Raw genomic sequence first — 18374 nt, forward strand, 5'->3', positions numbered from 1 at the left:
AAAAGTAAGGGCTACATTCACGTTAGCGTTTTTTGCGGATCAGTCAGGGTCTGCAAAAAACGCTTCCGTTACAATAATAATACAACCGCATGCATCCGTCATGAACGGATCCGGTTCTGTTATTTCTTCTTTAGCCATGACCATTGAAAGTCAATGGGGGACGGATCTGTTTTCTATTGTGTCTTGCTCCGCACCACATCGCGGACAGGAAAACGCTGCTATGACAGATCTCAATAGCGGAATTGAAAACGCTAATGTGAAAGTAGCCTTAGGCCACTTGCATGCAAATGTATTTTGTTTCCGTGTCCGCTCCGTTTTTTTTTTTTTTTTTTGCGGATAGGATGCGGACCCATTCATTTCAATGGGTCTGCAAAAAACCGTGTGCTGTCCGCATCCGTATGTCCGTCCGTAGCCCCGCAAAAAAAAAAAAACGGATGGCATACGGATATCATCTGTTTTTTTTTTTTGGGGGGGTTTTTTTCGGACCGCGAAACACACACGGTCGTGTGCATGTAGCCTTAGTGATAGACTGCAGGAATCAGTGACTACTTTATACCCCCGTCAGATCCAGGAACTCATGGAATTAGGCGAAGCTTCCGAATTTTGTGCGCAAGCCCAGATCAGCCATAGTATTTGCTGACTTCTTTCGTTCCTTAGGTCAGGGGGTCCTCCTCGGAGATGAATGCGTGCTGTGCTCGATTGCTCTGGCCTGCGGTCGCTGACTGTGGACTTTGCATATGTAAGACGACACGCCAAGTCCTGGGAGTCAGATGTGGATGCAGAGAAAACACAACCTTTATGCCTGGAGAGGGTTGTGGAACACGTAAACAGCGGCTGCACGTACAATTCAGCCCACACGGAAATGGGCAGCGCGCAAAAACATGTAATCAGCGCAGAAGTGACCAACTAAAGTACATGGGAGGGAAGGGCTATAAAAGGACATGAACGGAAACCTCTCGAGAGAATTGTCGCCATCACTTCTCACGGTTTTATACTCTCGCTCTGGTTATCTTGCCATGCACCATCTTTCTTTAAGGGGTCGTCCACATTTGTTGTGCTTCTTTTTTTTTTTAGAACCCCCTCCCCCAGCATGGCAGGACCTGCGGTGGTTTACCTGTTCCACGCTACTGTGTCCCGGCTCAGTCACTGCTGCACAATGAAGGTGGACAACCCCTTTAAAATACGTGACCATATTTTTGGCGATTTCCCTGAAGGTGCAGCTTTTGGCATCCTGTAGTCTGTGAATGGTACACGACGTACACGGGGTATAATGGGCATCGCATCGGCCCCTGATAACAGTAGAGCCTCCTGTTATCTATAGTGAGATTTCACGGAATCGCTCCTGCTTGTGAAGGGAAAGCGATACGATGGGGAGTTGCATCACAAGCAATTTTCCCATGTTTCTAAAGGTTCCGGTGTAAAATGTTGGCTAAACCCGCTGATTTTTGTGGGATTGTTCCACCATCTATGGTGTACCGAGGTCGCCAGGCTCTCGCTCTGGAGAAAGAAGGATCAGGCATGCTCGATTTCAACGTGCCCGATCCTTTGTTGCTGCAGGAGGTCAGCCGCTTCTGGAGTTGTCTGCGTGCACTTGTCTCTCTCCCCATGGACCCTCTGCTCTCGGGAATAGCTTTTCAGCCGGCAGCTGTCTTCAGTAGGTATCATATCAAGGATCTGGTGTCTCTACCATAGTGCACGACTTGTGAGATCTCTCCGGTCACCTTATTGTTGATTCCAGTTGCTTGTGCTTTGCCACCTGCCGTCTCACTCGCACACGTGGGACATGTGGGCGGCGTGTCCTCCGTTATACGGGTCACACCGCAGCCTAAAACTGCAGGAGGGTCGGGCGGCACAGCTGCCTTCTCCGCTCACAACTGTCACAATACAGCTGTCACCAATCAGTCACTTTTGCTACATTCAGCTGTCTCTTATGTGAGAGCTCCCTGTGGACCGTCTACTCCCTGAGGAGATATGTACTGAAAAAAAATAAAAAAATAAAAAATAAAATTGACCAGAAGTTAAGCTAATAAAAGAGCTGCGAATATCGTTTGCCATTGGCAAATACTACAGTTGGCTGTGGAGGCCTGCTGGGTGTCACAGTGATGTCACAGAGCCGAGATACGGCTGGGTTCACACTAGTGTTCGGGAGATCCGGCAGGGAACCGCCTTACGGGTCTCTCTGGATCTAGCTTTGCCAGAAGCTAATATGAATGAACAGCCTGCCGGATCTCCAATGCGCACAGTGATGTCACAGAGCAGAGATAATGCGCACAGTGATGTCACAGAGCAGAGATAATGCGCACAGTGATGTCACAGAGCAGAGATAATGCGCACAGTGATGTCACAGAGCAGAGATAATGCGCACAGTGATGTCACAGAGCAGAGAGAATGCGCACAGTGATGTCACAGAGCAGAGAGAATGCGCACAGTGATGTCACAGAGCAGAGAGAATGCGCACAGTGATGTCACAGAGCAGAGATAATGCGCACAGTGGTGTCAGAGCATAATGCGCACAGTGATGTCACAGAGCAGAGATAATGCGCACAGTGATGTCACAGAGCAGAGATAATGCGCACAGTGATGTCACAGAGCAGAGATAATGCGCACAGTGATGTCACAGAGCACAGATAATGCGCACAGTGATGTCACAGAGCACAGATAATGCGCACAGTGATGTCACAGAGCAGAGAGAATGGATAAAATGCTGATGACATAGAAATAATTGTGCACACTGACATCACACCACATGGAGAAAACATGTCACATGCAAGTGTAATGCAGGACAACCCCTTTAAGCCATACATATAACCCTTAAAGGAACGTTCCAGACTAAAAAGTGCGTAATGCCGCCATATACATTTGTGTATTGTCGGCTGAACCGAATGCTCCCGACTCACCCCCTACAGATTATATCAGGGGGGAGAAGAATTGGACCAAGCGAATTTTTTCCCCAGATCCTTTTGTTCTCCCCATTGACGACACCGGGGAGTGAGAAGAGATCGCCATTGAGAAGGCAGGGCCTGAGAGGAAGGCACATGACAGCGATTAAAAAAAATAAAAAATCGTAGGGCTCCCGTGTCATGCCCCGCCCCTGTAAGCACATGGTATCTGTCTTGCCTGGATCGTTCCTTTAGCCGCTACGTGCCTGATATAGCCGCAGTTACATTGTCTCTTCGCTCCACAATAACCTTTTCTTACGTAAAACCTTCTTAATCAAATAACCTGAAGCATCTCATCAGCTGAACAAAGAAGGACTTATCAGTGCCGACAACTTCTGGCCCTTGGCTGTAAGCCGACACCCCGAGCAGATGACTTGCATGTTACCGGGTCTGATATCGCCACGAAGGACGAAACCTTCTCTGTGTTTTATTAATGATCTGGTTACATTACACAAACAGCGCGGCCTGCTATGGTTACAGAATCAGTCAGTCCGCGCCCCGGCCTACCTGCGGCCGCCCGCTCCATGCCCTCGGCGCCTTTCCGAGTTCACACATTAGCGTTTCGCCATGTCGCTGCTTCCCAGAACTCCTATTGCAGAGTGGAAACAATGCTTCCAGCTCAGGAGCGTGCCGGCTGTGTGCTAATTCCGTGCCGCTCCACTATGGCGGTAATGGGTTAAAATTGTAGGATTTCAGGTCATGCCTCGTGCACCTTTCATCTGTGCGCTGACCTATTTATTTCTATGGGCCCGTGCAGACCTCAGTGTTTTTTTGCAGATTGACGTGGCTGTTCCGCAGATTACACAACCGTATTTTTCATCCGCTCGCGGACCCATGTCTGCATCCGCATTTGCGGATCCGCACTTCCGTTCTGCAAAAAAATAGAACATGTCCTATTCTTTTCCGCAATTGCAGACAAGAAAAGGCATTTTCTATGAGAGTGCCGGCGATGTGCGGATCCGCAAAACACATACGGACGTGTGAATAGACCCTTATACTGCATTGCAGTAGCTGTGCATTTTTACACTGTGCAGATAATGAAATTATAATACCGCATACTCCATGTCTTAATTGCAAGAGTCGTCAGGGGCAAAGTTGTGTCATGTCATGTCCCTCCGGGCTCAGCTGGCGTCTCAGGCCAGGATACCAGTGATGGTCAGCACTCCAGTATCAGTCCTAGAAGAATGTCCACAACTTTAGGCCTCATGTGCACAACTCGCATCTGATCCGCACAGTGTGGTGTCCGCATCCGTATGTCCGTTCCGTGGCCCCACAAAAAAGAAAGAACATGTCCTCTTCATGTCCTCTTCTTGTCCTATTTGTGGGCAAGAATAGGCATTTGTAACATAGTGCAGACCTGCAGAAAGAAAAAATGTGGGTTGCACGCGGCCGGTATCTGTGATTTGCGGATACGGTTGGGTACATGAGGCCTTAAAGGGGTTGTCTCCTTTCAGCAAGTGTCATTTATCATGTAGAGAAAGTTAATACCAGGCACTTACTAATGTATTGTGATGGTCCATATTGCCTCCTTTGCTGGCTGGATTCATCTTCCCATCACATTACACACTGCTCATATGATACGATGACCCTGGTGGTCATGCTTGCACACTATAGGAAAAAGTGCCGGCCTGTCCGGTGGCTGGGACCGTGGGAACACACACACAGGCTGGTGCCTTTTTCTATAGTGTGCAAGCACGACCACCGCTGATGGATTGCACGGTGGTCGTAACCATGGAAGCGAGCAGTGTATAATGTGATGGAAAAATGAATCCAGCCAGCAAAGGAAGAAATATGGATAATCACAATACATTAGTAAGTGCCTGGTATTAACTTTCTCTAGACAATAAATGCCTTTTGCTGAAGTGAGAGGACCCCTTTAAGTGTTTTCCACCGGCCAGAATACGTCATTCAGAGTCCGCTCCAGCGGATATGCAAATAAATCTGCGGTCACTGGATTCTGCCAAAACTGGCTTTGGATGAGTTATCCCGCCTATGGGACCTTAGTCGAGGCAGGAAGGAGGGGGTGCGGGACTTTGTGAGACTTTGCCCGAGGACTATTGAGGGGCGATAAGCACATTGCACGTGCGCACCCTGAACATGTATGAACAGACGTCTTCACCTTGTTAGTTGGCAATCGGATATTATTCCTGGGGAACAGAATTGCTTTGCCTCAGGGGGCCCTTTATTCTGGAGTCTCATACTGTTCGGGGTCTCTGCTGTTTGTCCTTATCAGGAGTGAGATGCATAATTTATAGGATTAAAGGGGTTATGCAACCTCTATAATGACCCCCCCCCCCCCCCCCCCCCCAATGCATGCAACCTCCATAATGACCCCCCCCCCCCCAATGCCCGCGCCCCTCGTATACATTATACTTAACTGAATCCCTGGCCCTCGTATACATTATACTTACCTGAATCCCTGGCCCTCGTATGCATTATACTTACCTGCTCCGTGGCACCCGCGTTGCTCCAGATCCCTGCACGGCCGCTGCTGCATCACGAGCCTCTCTAGCGGAGATGTAGCGGTGGCCGCGCAGGGTCCCGGAGAGCAGGTAAGTATAACGTATGAGAAGGGGCAGTGCATTGGGAGGGGTCATAATAGGAGTTGGATAACCTCTTTAATATTATTATTTGACCTTGTATTGGGGGTGTCGATGAACCCTCTTTGGACGTGTATGTGTTTTACTGACCACTGTCTTTCTATTCTGCCTTCAGAGCTCCTGAGATTATTTTGGGGTTACCGTTCTGTGAAGCCATAGACATGTGGTCGCTGGGCTGCGTGATTGCGGAGCTGTTCCTAGGATGGCCGCTGTACCCAGGAGCGCTGGAGTATGACCAGGTAAGGAAAAACGTAGCCACTAGTAAGGTCTGACTTGTATATATCAAGTGACAACCTGGCCACAAACAGCTCCTCCTTTTTATGCCTTACCATCTCATTCAGACGGGACTTGTACCTTCTCAGACATTGGGGTCACACCGCTAGGATGGGACCCGCACCTATACTTAGAACGGAGCCTACAAAGTCCCAGAGGGTGCACTGAATTCGCGGCCGCCCTCCATTCATTCCTACAGGAGAGCTGAAAATTGCCGAGCGGAGCCCTCAGCTATTTTCGGAAGTTCCATTGAAATGAATAAGAGGCGCACTTCTCAAGTGCGGCCACTGCTCTATACACTTCTATGGCGGAAATGGGCAAGCCAGCTCCTATAGGAATGAAGGGAGGATGGCCGCACATTCACGGTGCACCCTCCCAGACTTTGCGGGCTTCGTTCTAAGTATAGGTGAGGGTCCCAGAGGTGGGACCTGCCCCTATCAGACATTGGGGGCATGTCCTAGTGATATGACCCCCAATGTCTGAGATAAAATTCCTTTAAGGCCCCTGGCCCGATGGAGCAGACGCTTCCAATCGCCTGCTCGTCAGTGGTGCAACTATGTGTAATGATCCCCTCCACAGTATGGGGAAGAGTGATCACTAATGCCGTCGCTCGTCCCCATACAGAATCATTGTTTGTGCTGTTGAGGCGACGAGATCCGCTGCCGTCAAACAATGATTTAGGTTTCCACACCAACGATCCTACCTGATGAACAAGCATTTCTAACGTTAGTGATGATCTGCCTGATCATTGGGCAGTTTCTAAAGGCACAGCTGTTTTGTGTCTTCGGTGAAGCCCGTCAGGCGATGTCTTCAGCGTTAATCCCCGAATAATGAGGCGAGTGCTCTATTTGTATACTTCGAGGTACGTGGCCTCAGCAGTCCTGTTTGTGCACTATTTTGCATGACTATGTGATAAACAACCTGTAAATAGGACTCTCAAGAGAAGACTTCGCTCCCCCGGAGAGCTGGCAAACTTTCTGTACTAAATAAAGCCATAGGCAGTGACTGCGTGCGCCTCAGTTAGCAAATGTTTAAAGGGCAGAGATGACATGTAGTGTCACCAAGACAGAATTAAAGGGGTTGTCCCACAAAAAATATTCTACAGTTTTCAAACCAGCACCTGGATCTGAATACTTTTGTAATTGCATTTAATTAAACTTTTTATATAGCCACTGAGTTATTCAATAAAATGTATAGCGCTACCTGCTGGTTTTTTTATTTTTTCCTTCTCATTGCTTTGTCCGGCTCACTGAGATGGTCGCACATGCTCAGTTTCACCCTTCAACTGCCTCCTGAGCTGTGATGGGGAGAGCTGGGACACGCCTCCAGAGCTGTGATAGGGAGAGCTGAGACACGCCTCCAGAGCTGTGATAGGGAGAGCTGAGACGCCTCCAGAGCTGTGATAGGGAGAGCTGAGACACGCCTCCAGAGCTGTGATAGGGAGAGCTGAGACACGCCTCCAGAGCTGTGATAGGGAGAGCTGAGACACGCCTCCAGAGCTGTGATAGGGAGAGCTGAGACACGCCTCCAGAGCTGTGATAGGGAGAGCTGAGACACGCCTCCAGAGCTGTGATAGGGAGAGCTGAGACACGCCTCCAGAGCTGTGATAGGGAGAGCTGAGACACGCCTCCAGAGCTGTGATGGGGAGAGCTGAGACACGCCTCCAGAGCTGTGATAGGGAGAGCTGAGACACGCCTCCAGAGCTGTGATAGGGAGAGTTGAGACACGCCTCCAGAGCTGTGATAGGGAGAGCTGAGACACGCCTCCAGAGCTGTGATAGGGAGAGCTGAGACACGCCTCCAGAGCTGTGATAGGGAGAGCTGAGACACGCCTCCAGAGCTGTGATAGGGAGAGCTGAGACACGCCTCCAGAGCTGTGATAGGGAGAGCTGAGACACGCCTCCAGAGCTGTGATAGGGAGAGCTGAGACACGCCTCCTGAGCTGTGATAGGGAGAGCTGAGACACGCCTCCTGAGCTGTGATAGGGAGAGCTGAGACACGCCTCCAGAGCTGTGATGGGGAGAGCTGAGACACGCCTCCTGAGCTGTGATGGGGAGAGCTGAGACACGCCTCCTGAGCTGTGATAGGGAGAGCTGAGACAGGCCTCCTGAGCTGTTATGGGGAGAGCTGAGACACGCCTCCTGAGCTGTGATGGGGAGAGCTGAGACACGCCTCCTGAGCTGTGATAGGGAGAGCTGAGACAGGCCTCCTGAGCTGTGATAGGGAGAGCTGAGACAGGCCTCCTGAGCTGTGATAGGGAGAGATGAGACACGCCTCCTGAGCTGTGATAGGGAGAGCTGAGACACGCCTCCTGAGCTGTGATAGGGAGAGCTGAGACACGCCTCCTGAGCTGTGATAGGGAGAGCTGAGACACGCCTCCTGAGCTGTGATAAGGAGATCTGACACGCCTCCTGAGCTGCGATAGGGAGAGCTGAGACACGCCTCCTGAGCTGCGATAGGGAGAGCATGGACACACCCCCTGAGATGTAATAGGGAGAGCATGGACACGCCCCCTGAGCTGCAGCAGAAAAGACCCTCCCCTTTAACTGTCAGCTTGATATAATTCTAGCAGAGCAATGAATGGGGAGATCTCTGGATCCATGTGAGGTACAGGGCTGGTTCTAGCTTTGTTAGAAAGAGATTATCATGAACTATATGATGGTTACCGCCTGGACCCCAATAATCTTGAGAACCCCATACCTCACGGAGCCCAACTGTAATGGAGCGAGCGGCTGGTCGCAAATGCGTGCCACTGCTATTTTCTTTTGGGAGCACAGGAGATAAGAGTTCAGAGCTCCTCCGGTGCTACCATATAAATGAATGGCGCAGACGCTCTGTCCATTTCAGGGGAGGCTTCACCGGGGTACGGGATCCCCTTTCTCATGATGGGTGGGGGTCCCAGTGGTAGAACCCCCACTGATCTAATAGTTATCGCCTATCCTGTGGATAAGGGATGACTTTCTGTAACCGGAATGCCTCTATAATTTTGAAAAGGTGCTTTCCAGTTTGGACAACCCCCTTTTATCTGGGAAAAACCAGCCTGAAATGGTTGATTGCGGGGAACAATAGATGTTATTCAGATGCTCAGCAAGTGCAGCTTTCTCAGACTACGTTATGGCGAAGCTTCCTGACGGCCGACCGGCCCGCCACGTGACTGCAACACTATAGACTTATTCAGACCCAGATTGGGAAACTGCACAACTAAAACAGGCTTTCTCTGCCTTTTTCTCTCTAATAGTCATGCCTTACAGGGGTTTTTCAAGATATATCTTTTTTTTATTTTATTTCACTAAACTGTCGGGAGTCCGTCAAAATAATAATCTTCCCATCCCACTTCGATCCACCGCCGCTACTCCGTCCTTTTCCCCGGGCTGCAGCCAGTGACGGACTCTTATTTCTGGGCTGGTGTCGTCCTGTATGCCGCTGCAGCCAGTCACTGTGTAAGGAATGTCACCTCCGAAGTCACACCAGTGCATCCTGGTGGAGAGAATGGAGTGGTGTACAGGACGTCACTGGTGTAGCCACAACTCTTGTCCCCCAAAAACGCAAATGCAAACCTAAGGTGAGGTCATGCAACAAAGCCAAGTGTGACGTCAGTATATTTTCAATCGGTCTTCAGGAATTAGGCCCCTAAACCACCAAGTACCCTATATCCAGGCTTACACCAGGTTTTCTGTGATCTTCTCATTTCTGATAGGTGCGGCCGGCATCATGCGGAAATGGAAGCTTAGGGCTGTATTTCTACAGAATATAGAATATGTTCAACAAGACAGGACAGCGCTCGTTACTTTACTGCAACTAATGCAAGTTTGACTGAAAATCTGCCACACCTTAAATTTTGAATTCTGGCGAATTTTCAAAAAAACTTCCTTTAGTTGCAGTGAAGTAACGAGTGCTGTCCTGTTTGAACGTATTGTATACCGATATCCCGCTGCAGAAAGGCATCACGAGGGGCATGGGCCTTGGAAGGGCATCACTAAGGACATGCTCCTACTTACCCTGGGTGGGCTTTGGAACGGCATAATTAGGGACATGCTCCTACTTACCCTGGGTGGGCTTTGGAACGGCATAATTAGGGACATGCTCCTACTTACCCTGGATGGGCTTTGGAAGGGCATCAGTAGGGACATGCGCCAATTTACCTTGGATGGGCTTTGGAAGGGCATCACTAGTGACTTGGGCCTACTTACCCTGGATGGGCTTTGGAAGGGCATCACTAGGGACTTGGGCCTACTTACCCTGGATGGGCTTTGGAAGGGCATCACTAGGGACTTGGGCCTACTTGCCCTTCCAAAGCCCATCCAGGGTAAGTAGGCCCAAGTCCCTAGTGATGCCCTTCCAAAGCCCATCCAGGGTATCACTAGGGACTTGGGCCTACTTACCCTGGATGGGCTTTGGAAGGGCATCACTAGGGACTTGGGCCTACCTACCCTGGATGGGCTTTGGAAGGGCATCACTAGGGACATGCGCCTACTTACCCTGGATGGGCTTTAGAAGGGCATCACTAGGGACTTGGGCCTACTTACCCTGGATGGGCTTTGGAAGGGCATCACTAGGGACTTGGGCCTACTTGCCCTTCCAAAGCCCATCCAGGGTATCACTAGGGACTTGGGCCTACTTACCCTGGATGGGCATTGGACGTGTTGTTGTACAAATAGCCCATGGCTGTATCGAGGCATAAGGGGAGCTTTTTCTCTAGAGAAGTCAGACTACTGCTCTCCCTTGTAGCGTCATTGATGTCCAGTTTTCACACACTACATCCTGCGCATGCGCAATGAAGCGAGAAGTGAACACCATGGCATACGTGGGATGCTGCCGGGGGAGTCTTGTGATCGCGTATCCAGCCTGCAGGACATCCAACAATCCAGGGCAAGAGGAGAGGCTGCTCCTGTGTGACTATATAGGCACCGGAAGGCAGTCTGTAAATGTCTTTCTGAGCGTGATGCTGTTCCTGCCGGAAAATTAACTAAGATCATTAGGGACCTGTTACCCTCCTGGATTGGTGGCAGTTTTCCGGGTTAATTCCTGCTCACAGGTTCCCTTCACATGCCCCATAAAACAAAGAAGATCGACGTTTCGACTTCACTCTAAGGGCTCATTCAGGCGACTGTATGAATTGGGTCCACATCCGTTCCGCAATTTGGTGCCCAATGGGTGCCCCACAGAAAAGAGAGAGCAGGGTTCAGCGACCTCTGGCACTCCAGCTGTTCTGAAACTACAACTCCCAGAATCCTAATTTCACTTCTATGGGAGTTACGAGAACAGCTGAGCAAGTGTACATGCTGGGAGTTGTAGTTTCTTAGCAGCTGGAGTGCCGAAGGTCGCTGACCCCTGAGATAGAGCTTGCCCGCAATCAAGAATAGGCGTTTCTATCATAGGGCCGCCCATGTGCAGACCGCAAAACACTAGAACTAAGCCTTTTTCAGACTATATGGTAAGGACAACTGTCACGTGTACTTGGCCTCAGAGGCTGCATACAAAGTAGCATTATACCAATAGTAGAATATTAAGAAAATAACGCATACGGTAAACCATTTCCGCATATGTTTGTGCATTTATCCATGCTGATATGGGAGAGAAGTAGCGCCGCTATGTTTTTTTAGTTTTGTCTTTTGGGCGTCCTGTCGCTGAACGCAGCTTTCTTCTAGAATAATTGCACCTTATGTGAAAAGCAGAAGTTGCGAACACATTTCCTGGTCGCCTACAGTTCAGAGGAACCGCTGAAACTCGCACTTCCTTTATTACTCAGTCTGCAGCCATGGTACGAGGCCTTGCAGGCACCTGCTGTATGAAAGCCTAGGTCCACACTGAAGCTGTAAGAAAGAATATATATCCATACGCTGAAGATTTTCCACCATAGATTTGCGAGAGTGGAAAATCTGCATCGTGTCCGTTTATGCCGCAGGTTTCCATTGCGGATTTCACCCTTTGCAGCGCAGACGGCAAAATTCCATGACGAGATCTGCTTGTAACTCGTGCATTTTCTGCAAATTTATTGTTTTTTTTGCTACTGCTGCTTTTTATGCTCCGCGTGGACGTCCCAGAATTACTGCAAGGGTCCATTCACACGTCTGCAAAATGGGTCCATATCCCTTATGCAATTTTGCGGAACGGGCGCCGACCCATTCATTTTCAATGGTGCCGCAGAAGATGCAGACAGCACGCAATGTGCTGTCCGCATCCGCACAACCGTTCCACGGACAAGAAAAGGCATTTTGATTATGGTGCCGGCCATATGCGGTCCGCAAAATGCAGAACCCACATGGCCGGTGTCCGTGTTTTGGGGATCCACATTTTGCGGACATGTGAATAGACCCTAATACAACCTCGCCAGCCTTCAGCTGTTGCTTGAGATCCTATGCCTGAGTTTGTAGATCCACTTTTCAAAGGATACCGAACCCTCGAAGGGGCAGAAGCGCTGCTCAGAGCGCTGTGTACCGTCGGCTTTTCCAGCATCTGGAATATTCTCTATGGATCCGTGCTCCACACGCTGGAAAAGCCAGTGAATAACGAAAGTTTAGTGACTCTTTAAGTGACTGATTGTTACCTGTCTTATCTTTAGATCCGATTCATTTCCCAAACTCAAGGGTTTCCTGGAGAACATCTGTTAAACGTGGGTACAAAGACATCCAGATTCTTCTGCCGCGACCCTGAATCCCAATACCCCAGTTGGAGGTTAAAAGTGAGTAATTTAATTTTATTTTTATTTTTTACATTTTGCAGTGACTTCTTTCATTATAACATTGTGAACTGCACATTATGTTCTGTTTGACGTAGATTAACGTACAGTTAATTTGGCTGATAATCCGACCATCCATGGTAAGCAAATGGTCTTATATGGAGTTACGGAAATATACCGTTTTTAGAACTAGGAAAAAAAATAAAGGTTTGACTTACTTTACTCTTAAAGGCATCTGTCAGCAGGTTTGTACCTATGACACTGGCTGACCTGTTACATGTGCGCTTGGCAGCTGAAGGCATTTGTGTTGGTCCCATGTTCATATGTGTCCGCATTGCTGGGAATAATAATGTTTGATTATATGCAAATGAGCCTCTAGGAGCAACGGGGGCGTTACCATTACACCTAGAAGCTCTGCTCTCTCTGCAACTGCCACGTCCTCTGGACTTTTATTGACAGGACCAGGGAGTGTAAACGTCATCACACCTAAAGTCAAAGTGCAGAGGGTACAATAGTTGCAGAGAGAGCAGAGCCTCTAGGTGTAATGGCCACGCCCCCCGTTGCTCCTAGAGGCTCATTTGCATATATTAAAACATAATTTTTCTCAGCGATGCAGGCACATATGAACATGGGACCAAGCACACATGTAACAGGTCAGCCAGTTTCATCGGTACAAAACTGCTGACAGATGCCCTTTAAGGCTTCCATACACATTCATTAGCCGACAGCTATCTCTCCTGACTCGTGTATGTGTATTCAGCGAGGAGAGGGGAGAAAGCTGCTGCCAAACTGCTCAGGCGGTGGCTTATCTCCCAGGAGAACAAGAGGACCTGGCGAAAATATCCACTGCTACTGGGAGCACCCCACACATATTAGACTGTCGGCTGAGAATGCGCTTAACAGCTAATGGGACATATCATGACTAGGTGGAGGGTTAAGTGGCCCCTGACCTTTATCACCTGGAGGCAAATAGCCCATAGACATTAGATGTTGGTGTATCCAGCCAACAAGCTAATGTATATGGGGGTCTCCCTCTCACATATTGAGTAGGGGTAGTAGCAGTCGGCCAGTATCTATCTCAGACGCCTGGTCAGCAGAAGTCCTCCTCTGCCGTGCGCAGGACGAAGTCTACTAGAGTTGATAAAAGAGAGTAATTAAAGGGACGGTCTGACATCCTGACGGTCGCTCTAGACGTACTGCTGTTTATTCCAGCGCTGCCTGCAGAATGTAACGTGTCATGGGTTGTGTTCAATGTCTCTATCCTTTCTCTATGACAGACCTTGGAGGAGCACGAAGCTGAAACAGGAATGAAGTCTAAGGAAGCCAGGAAGTATATTTTCAACAGTTTGGATGATATAGTGCATGTAAGTAGCTGGAGACTCCATAACGGGATGCTCGGCCCTTGTGCTCCCGGTGGCTGCGCAGTAGTAGGTCGACAGCGAAACGCCGAAGCAAAGAGAAAGCGATTCTGGATAGATTTCCCATGAGCTGCACCAGTCTAAAGCTCCCCCACACACACACCTGGTCGGGTATAAGGCTTATGTTAAAGGAGGTGTCGAGGATTAGGAAAACCGCGTCTTCTTTGTTCAGAAACAGCAGTGCCCCTGTCAGTGGGCTATTGCAGCTCGGCTCCATTGAAGCGAATGGGTTTGAGCTGCAGTACCACATAGAACCTGTGGACAGGTGTGGTGCTGTTTTAGGAAGAAAGAAGTCATGTTTTTCAAGTCCTGGACAAGCCCTTTAAACACTGATGACCTCTCCTGGGGGTGGAGGTCTAACTCCTGGTCCCCCCTGCAGTCATCTGTTGGGAAGGGGTTAGCACTGCAGCCTATTTCTCGGCCTGCGACATCCATTTATCATATGGCCTTTCTTCAGCTCAGTCCAAGTGAAAGGGTTAATCCAGACCTTTAGTAGATTAAAGTGAAGCATGTTTTGAAAATACGAGGAAAGCAAGAAATGACGGTGACAATTAATTGTCCCAATATCTGCCTGACAGTCACGTAAGGAACGTGGTCGGAATCTGTGTCAGCAGGAGCCATCAATTAACGCCTCATTAGAGGCCACAGCTTTGTACAGATTATAAAGTGACCTACATCTGCCCTGTACACACAGATGAGTCTCAGACGTCACAATGTGGCCCCTCCTCCACGTCCGCTGCTTCACTATTAGTAATTGATGTCCGATGCTATTCCATACGTCGTTTCTGATCGGTTATCCCTTATTCCTATAGATCCAACATATTCTGCAGCGCCGCATTCAGTCATAGTGACCGCTGCAGCTTGCCGCCTAGCTTCTCTGTCTGGCACGCTTAGGGAGCCCATGTACCTCAGCAGTATGTTTTTTTGGCCTGAAGGAGGAAACCCACACAAACATGCGTGTGCCGTGTTACTATTTGTAGACTAGGTGACATCTTCAGCAAAGCGTCTTCCAGTGCGTATTAACCTTCCGGTGACTTTTATGCTTCTACCTTCAGCCGTCTACGGTCCTATGAGACCTTCTTTTTTTTTTGTTACATTTTTGTGGCTGCACATTGGAAAATCTACATTTATATATCATTCGTGAATTTGAAAAAAGTTCTCTAAAGCATAAAGAAGTCATTGATGTGAACTACCGAGACTAGAAGAGAATAAAAGCAATTGGGAAAAGCCAAAAGGATGTGTTCTGGTCGCCCGTATGTCACCACCAAGTAATATTACAACATACGTGTCACCTCGTCACACCCTGTTATTTGAACCCAGAAAATTGGGTCGCGCACAAGAGGCTAGACACTTGACGTTTTCTGGATCTCTGTCCCACACTCCTAACCTCAAGACTGCTCATCAATATCTGATCGGTGAGGGTCCGACTCCCGGCGCTCGCACCGATCATCTGTTTGAAAAGGCAGGGGTGCAGGGAGACTGATCCCCACCTTTCTGATATTGATCGTTGATAGGTCATCAGTATTGTACTCCCAGAAAACCCTTTTAAATGGATCCATCAAACTCTGTTGGTCTTCATTTGTATATCATTTGTTTATCCTCCCAGAACTGCCCCCGTTTAGGGGCTCATGCACACGACCGTATGTATTTTGCAGTCCGCACAAAACACGTATCTGCAAAAAATACGGGTGACGTCCGTGTGACATCCATATTGCATTTGTTTTTTTAGTTTTTTGCAGATCCACTGTGACTATGCCTGCTCTTGTCCGGACAAGAATAGGTCACTTGCTGACATACGGACATGGAGTCATTACCCTTTTTTTTTGCGGCCCCATTGAAAAGAATGGTTCCGCATACGGGCCGCAAAAAAACAGACACAGACAAAAAATACGTTCTTGTGCACGAGCCCTAAATGTGCAATTTCTTTTGCATATGCATTTTTTTTCTTTCTCTGTTCTCATATATCTTTCAAATCCTCCTTTACTCTTGTATAGTCTGAAATCAAAAACTTCAATATATAATTTTTTGCCCCCAAATAACACGGGCAGATATTGGTTGGATTTATCTGTGTTTCCGCGCCAAATATACACGTGTGACTTTGATGCGGATTTGCCCTGATCTCGATCTTTGCGTTGCAGAGGGTGAAATTTGCACTAAAAATCCACACAAACAATTGCCGTGCAGTGGATTTCAAAATCTGCACTGAAAAAAAAAAAAAGCGCCGCTCTGTGCACTGAAGTCTTCATTTGCATATAGAAAAATGAAAAGCCGTATTTAAATAAAAGTACGGTATATTTTCTTCGGAACGCCACAACTGATTTTCTTAAAGGGGTTGGCCCATCTCACACATTGGTGGCATATCGCTAGGCTATGCCTCTAGTGTTAGGTTCTAGTCCCACCTCTGGGACCTGCTGTCTAGAACAGCGCCCTTAAAGCGAAGGAGAGCGCACCGCCATGGGAGTTCCAAAAAGAGACAAGCGAGCATGCTCAGCTATTTTCCAGAACTCTCATAGAAGTGAATGGAGAGCACTCAGCGCAAGCGCGGCCACCTCTCCATTCACCTTTAGGAGTTCTGAGGCGGCACTTGTCTATTTTCGGCTCTCCCATAGAAGTTATTTGGAGGGTGGCCGCGCTTGCGCGATGTGCCCTCGTTCACTTTGGTGGCCCCCGTTCTAGACATAGGTGCAGGTCCCAGACCCGCACCTATCTGACTAATGTGTGAAATGGGCCAACCCCTTTTACCAGCAGGATCAGCCCCGCCGGTTATTATGCCTGGTTTGATAGGGTTGATCCTGCAGACGCGCGCTCTTTAAATGTATTTTGACATGGCGACCTTTTTGTATATAGTGAATGACATTAACGCCTTTTCTTCAATCACAGGTGAACATGGTGATGGATCTGGATGGTAGTGACCTAGTGGCGGAGAAAGCAGATAGGAGAGAATTTGTGGGCCTGTTGAGGAAGATGTTGATGATCGATGCCGATGCGAGGATCAGTCCGGCTGACACCCTGAGCCACTCCTTTGTTACCATGAAGCACCTCCTCGATTTTCCCCACAGCAATCAGTAAGTCGCTACCCGGCACGTCCTCCTTGAGGGTTTGCTTTTCTGAGCTGCAGCGTAATTCGCGCACAGGTCTGCGCCGCCCTTTATTGGACGCCCCGTCCAACAAACCCATTCACTGCTCCAGAAGACGTCGGAGCGCCACAGCCGGTGGACAGCCCGCACCGTGTGGTGGTAATGAGATTTCTCTGTAAAGGTCTAATCTTCTGTCTCATAGAATTAAAAGAGCCTCTCGCAGTCTTCACACACAATGGGGATTTGTCCGTGGCGTTCAGAGTGTGGCAGAGATTTAAAGGGCGATGGGGTTAGGCATTCAGCCCGATGTTCGGTGGAGACCCAGACGAGCCTGACCTGTTGCTTCAGCTCTCGTGCACTTGTACATTTTACATCTTTTAAAGAGCCCTTGCCTGAATGAACCTTTATCTTATGTCCCGTTGGATTTTTTTTACTTGGTACTTTCTTGACTTTTCGTCAATAACCTCCTCTCAGCATGCAGTTTACTTAGTTTTGCTTTTGTGGCAATGCCTTGTAGATTTTAAGAGTGCACATAAAAAGCAAGTACATTTTATGTGGGTAGTTGACCAAGTCCCGCTTTCCAGAACTCTGGCTCCAAAAAATTGCTAAATAGGGATTATGCAACAAATTTTTTGTGACCTCAAATCACTCCAGTTTTGAAAAGTGGCTTGCAAAGTGTGCTCGGTTCAGCGGATTTAAAGGGACACTTCCTTCAGAACAGGGTATTTTATTTTTAAACTCCATTTTTTCATTTTGGCAGTACTGTGCCATTAAAAATGAAATACAGAATATTGTCCTCCTGTACCAGTCATCACGGAGAGAGAAAACTGCAATATAGATAGGGAGCCCATTGTTTAGTTTACTGCTGCTGCGAAGGAAATGTTATCTGCTTGTATAGTAGTAGGTGTAGACTTTGGATGACAGCGTGACAGCTCTATTGTTCCCTTGATAGGCCTAGATAAAGATGCCCACAGAAGATCACTGCATTGATCAGTGTAATGTGTGATGCTCTAGTTGCTACTTAACCCCTTCTCTTTCTGTGGCCACGGTGATGGTCTGACACAGAGAGTCGAGCGAGTCTGTTTGCCGCGCTAAAAGTCCAAACAACAGGAATTTGAAAAGGGTTATCCAAGATGTGCCGCAATCCTGTGTGGCCGCCACTTCCGGGATAATGTGCCGCACGTGACCCCAGCCTGGTCTTACAACCTGCAGCGCATGGATGAGTCTGAATCTCTCGCCAAACCCCAGACTGGAATCACGTGCCCCCCCCCCCCCCCTTTCTTATTGTCCTGTGTCGGGCTGTAAGACAACTGACTGCAGCAGGATCTTCCCCCCTTTTCCCCGTCTGCTTTAGGAAAGATAGTTATACCCATCCCCGATTGTTACTAG

The 18374-nt window shown here is 48.6% G+C and overlaps 1 protein-coding gene across 1 annotated transcript; it reads left to right on the forward strand.

The window, feature by feature from the left end:
• Nucleotides 1-1422: 1422 nt before the first annotated feature.
• On the forward strand, nucleotides 1423-16977 carry LOC120984435 (homeodomain-interacting protein kinase 3-like). Its single transcript, XM_040413358.1, has 5 exons — nucleotides 1423-1658; nucleotides 5655-5778; nucleotides 12374-12493; nucleotides 13768-13854; nucleotides 16789-16977. Exons 1-5 carry the CDS (start codon nucleotides 1423-1425, stop codon nucleotides 16975-16977), a joined length of 756 nt encoding a protein of 251 aa, XP_040269292.1.
• Nucleotides 16978-18374: the final 1397 nt, after the last annotated feature.

This window comes from Bufo bufo, unplaced genomic scaffold (genome assembly GCF_905171765.1).
Source record: "Bufo bufo unplaced genomic scaffold, aBufBuf1.1, whole genome shotgun sequence".
In the NCBI taxonomy this organism is placed as follows: Eukaryota; Metazoa; Chordata; class Amphibia; order Anura; family Bufonidae; genus Bufo; species Bufo bufo.

What these genes read in the sequence shown, in the direction of transcription:
- LOC120984435 (XM_040413358.1), top strand. Translation starts at nt 1,423, where the DNA reads ATGTTGGCTAAACCCGCTGATTTTTGTGGGATTGTTCCACCATCTATG. An exon ending in GAGCGCTGGAGTATGACCAG is followed by an intron (nt 5,779 to 12,373) that starts GTAAGGAAAAAC and finishes TCTTATCTTTAG; the next exon opens with ATCCGATTCATTTCCCAAAC. An exon ending in ACCCCAGTTGGAGGTTAAAA is followed by an intron (nt 12,494 to 13,767) that starts GTGAGTAATTTA and finishes TCTCTATGACAG; the next exon opens with ACCTTGGAGGAGCACGAAGC.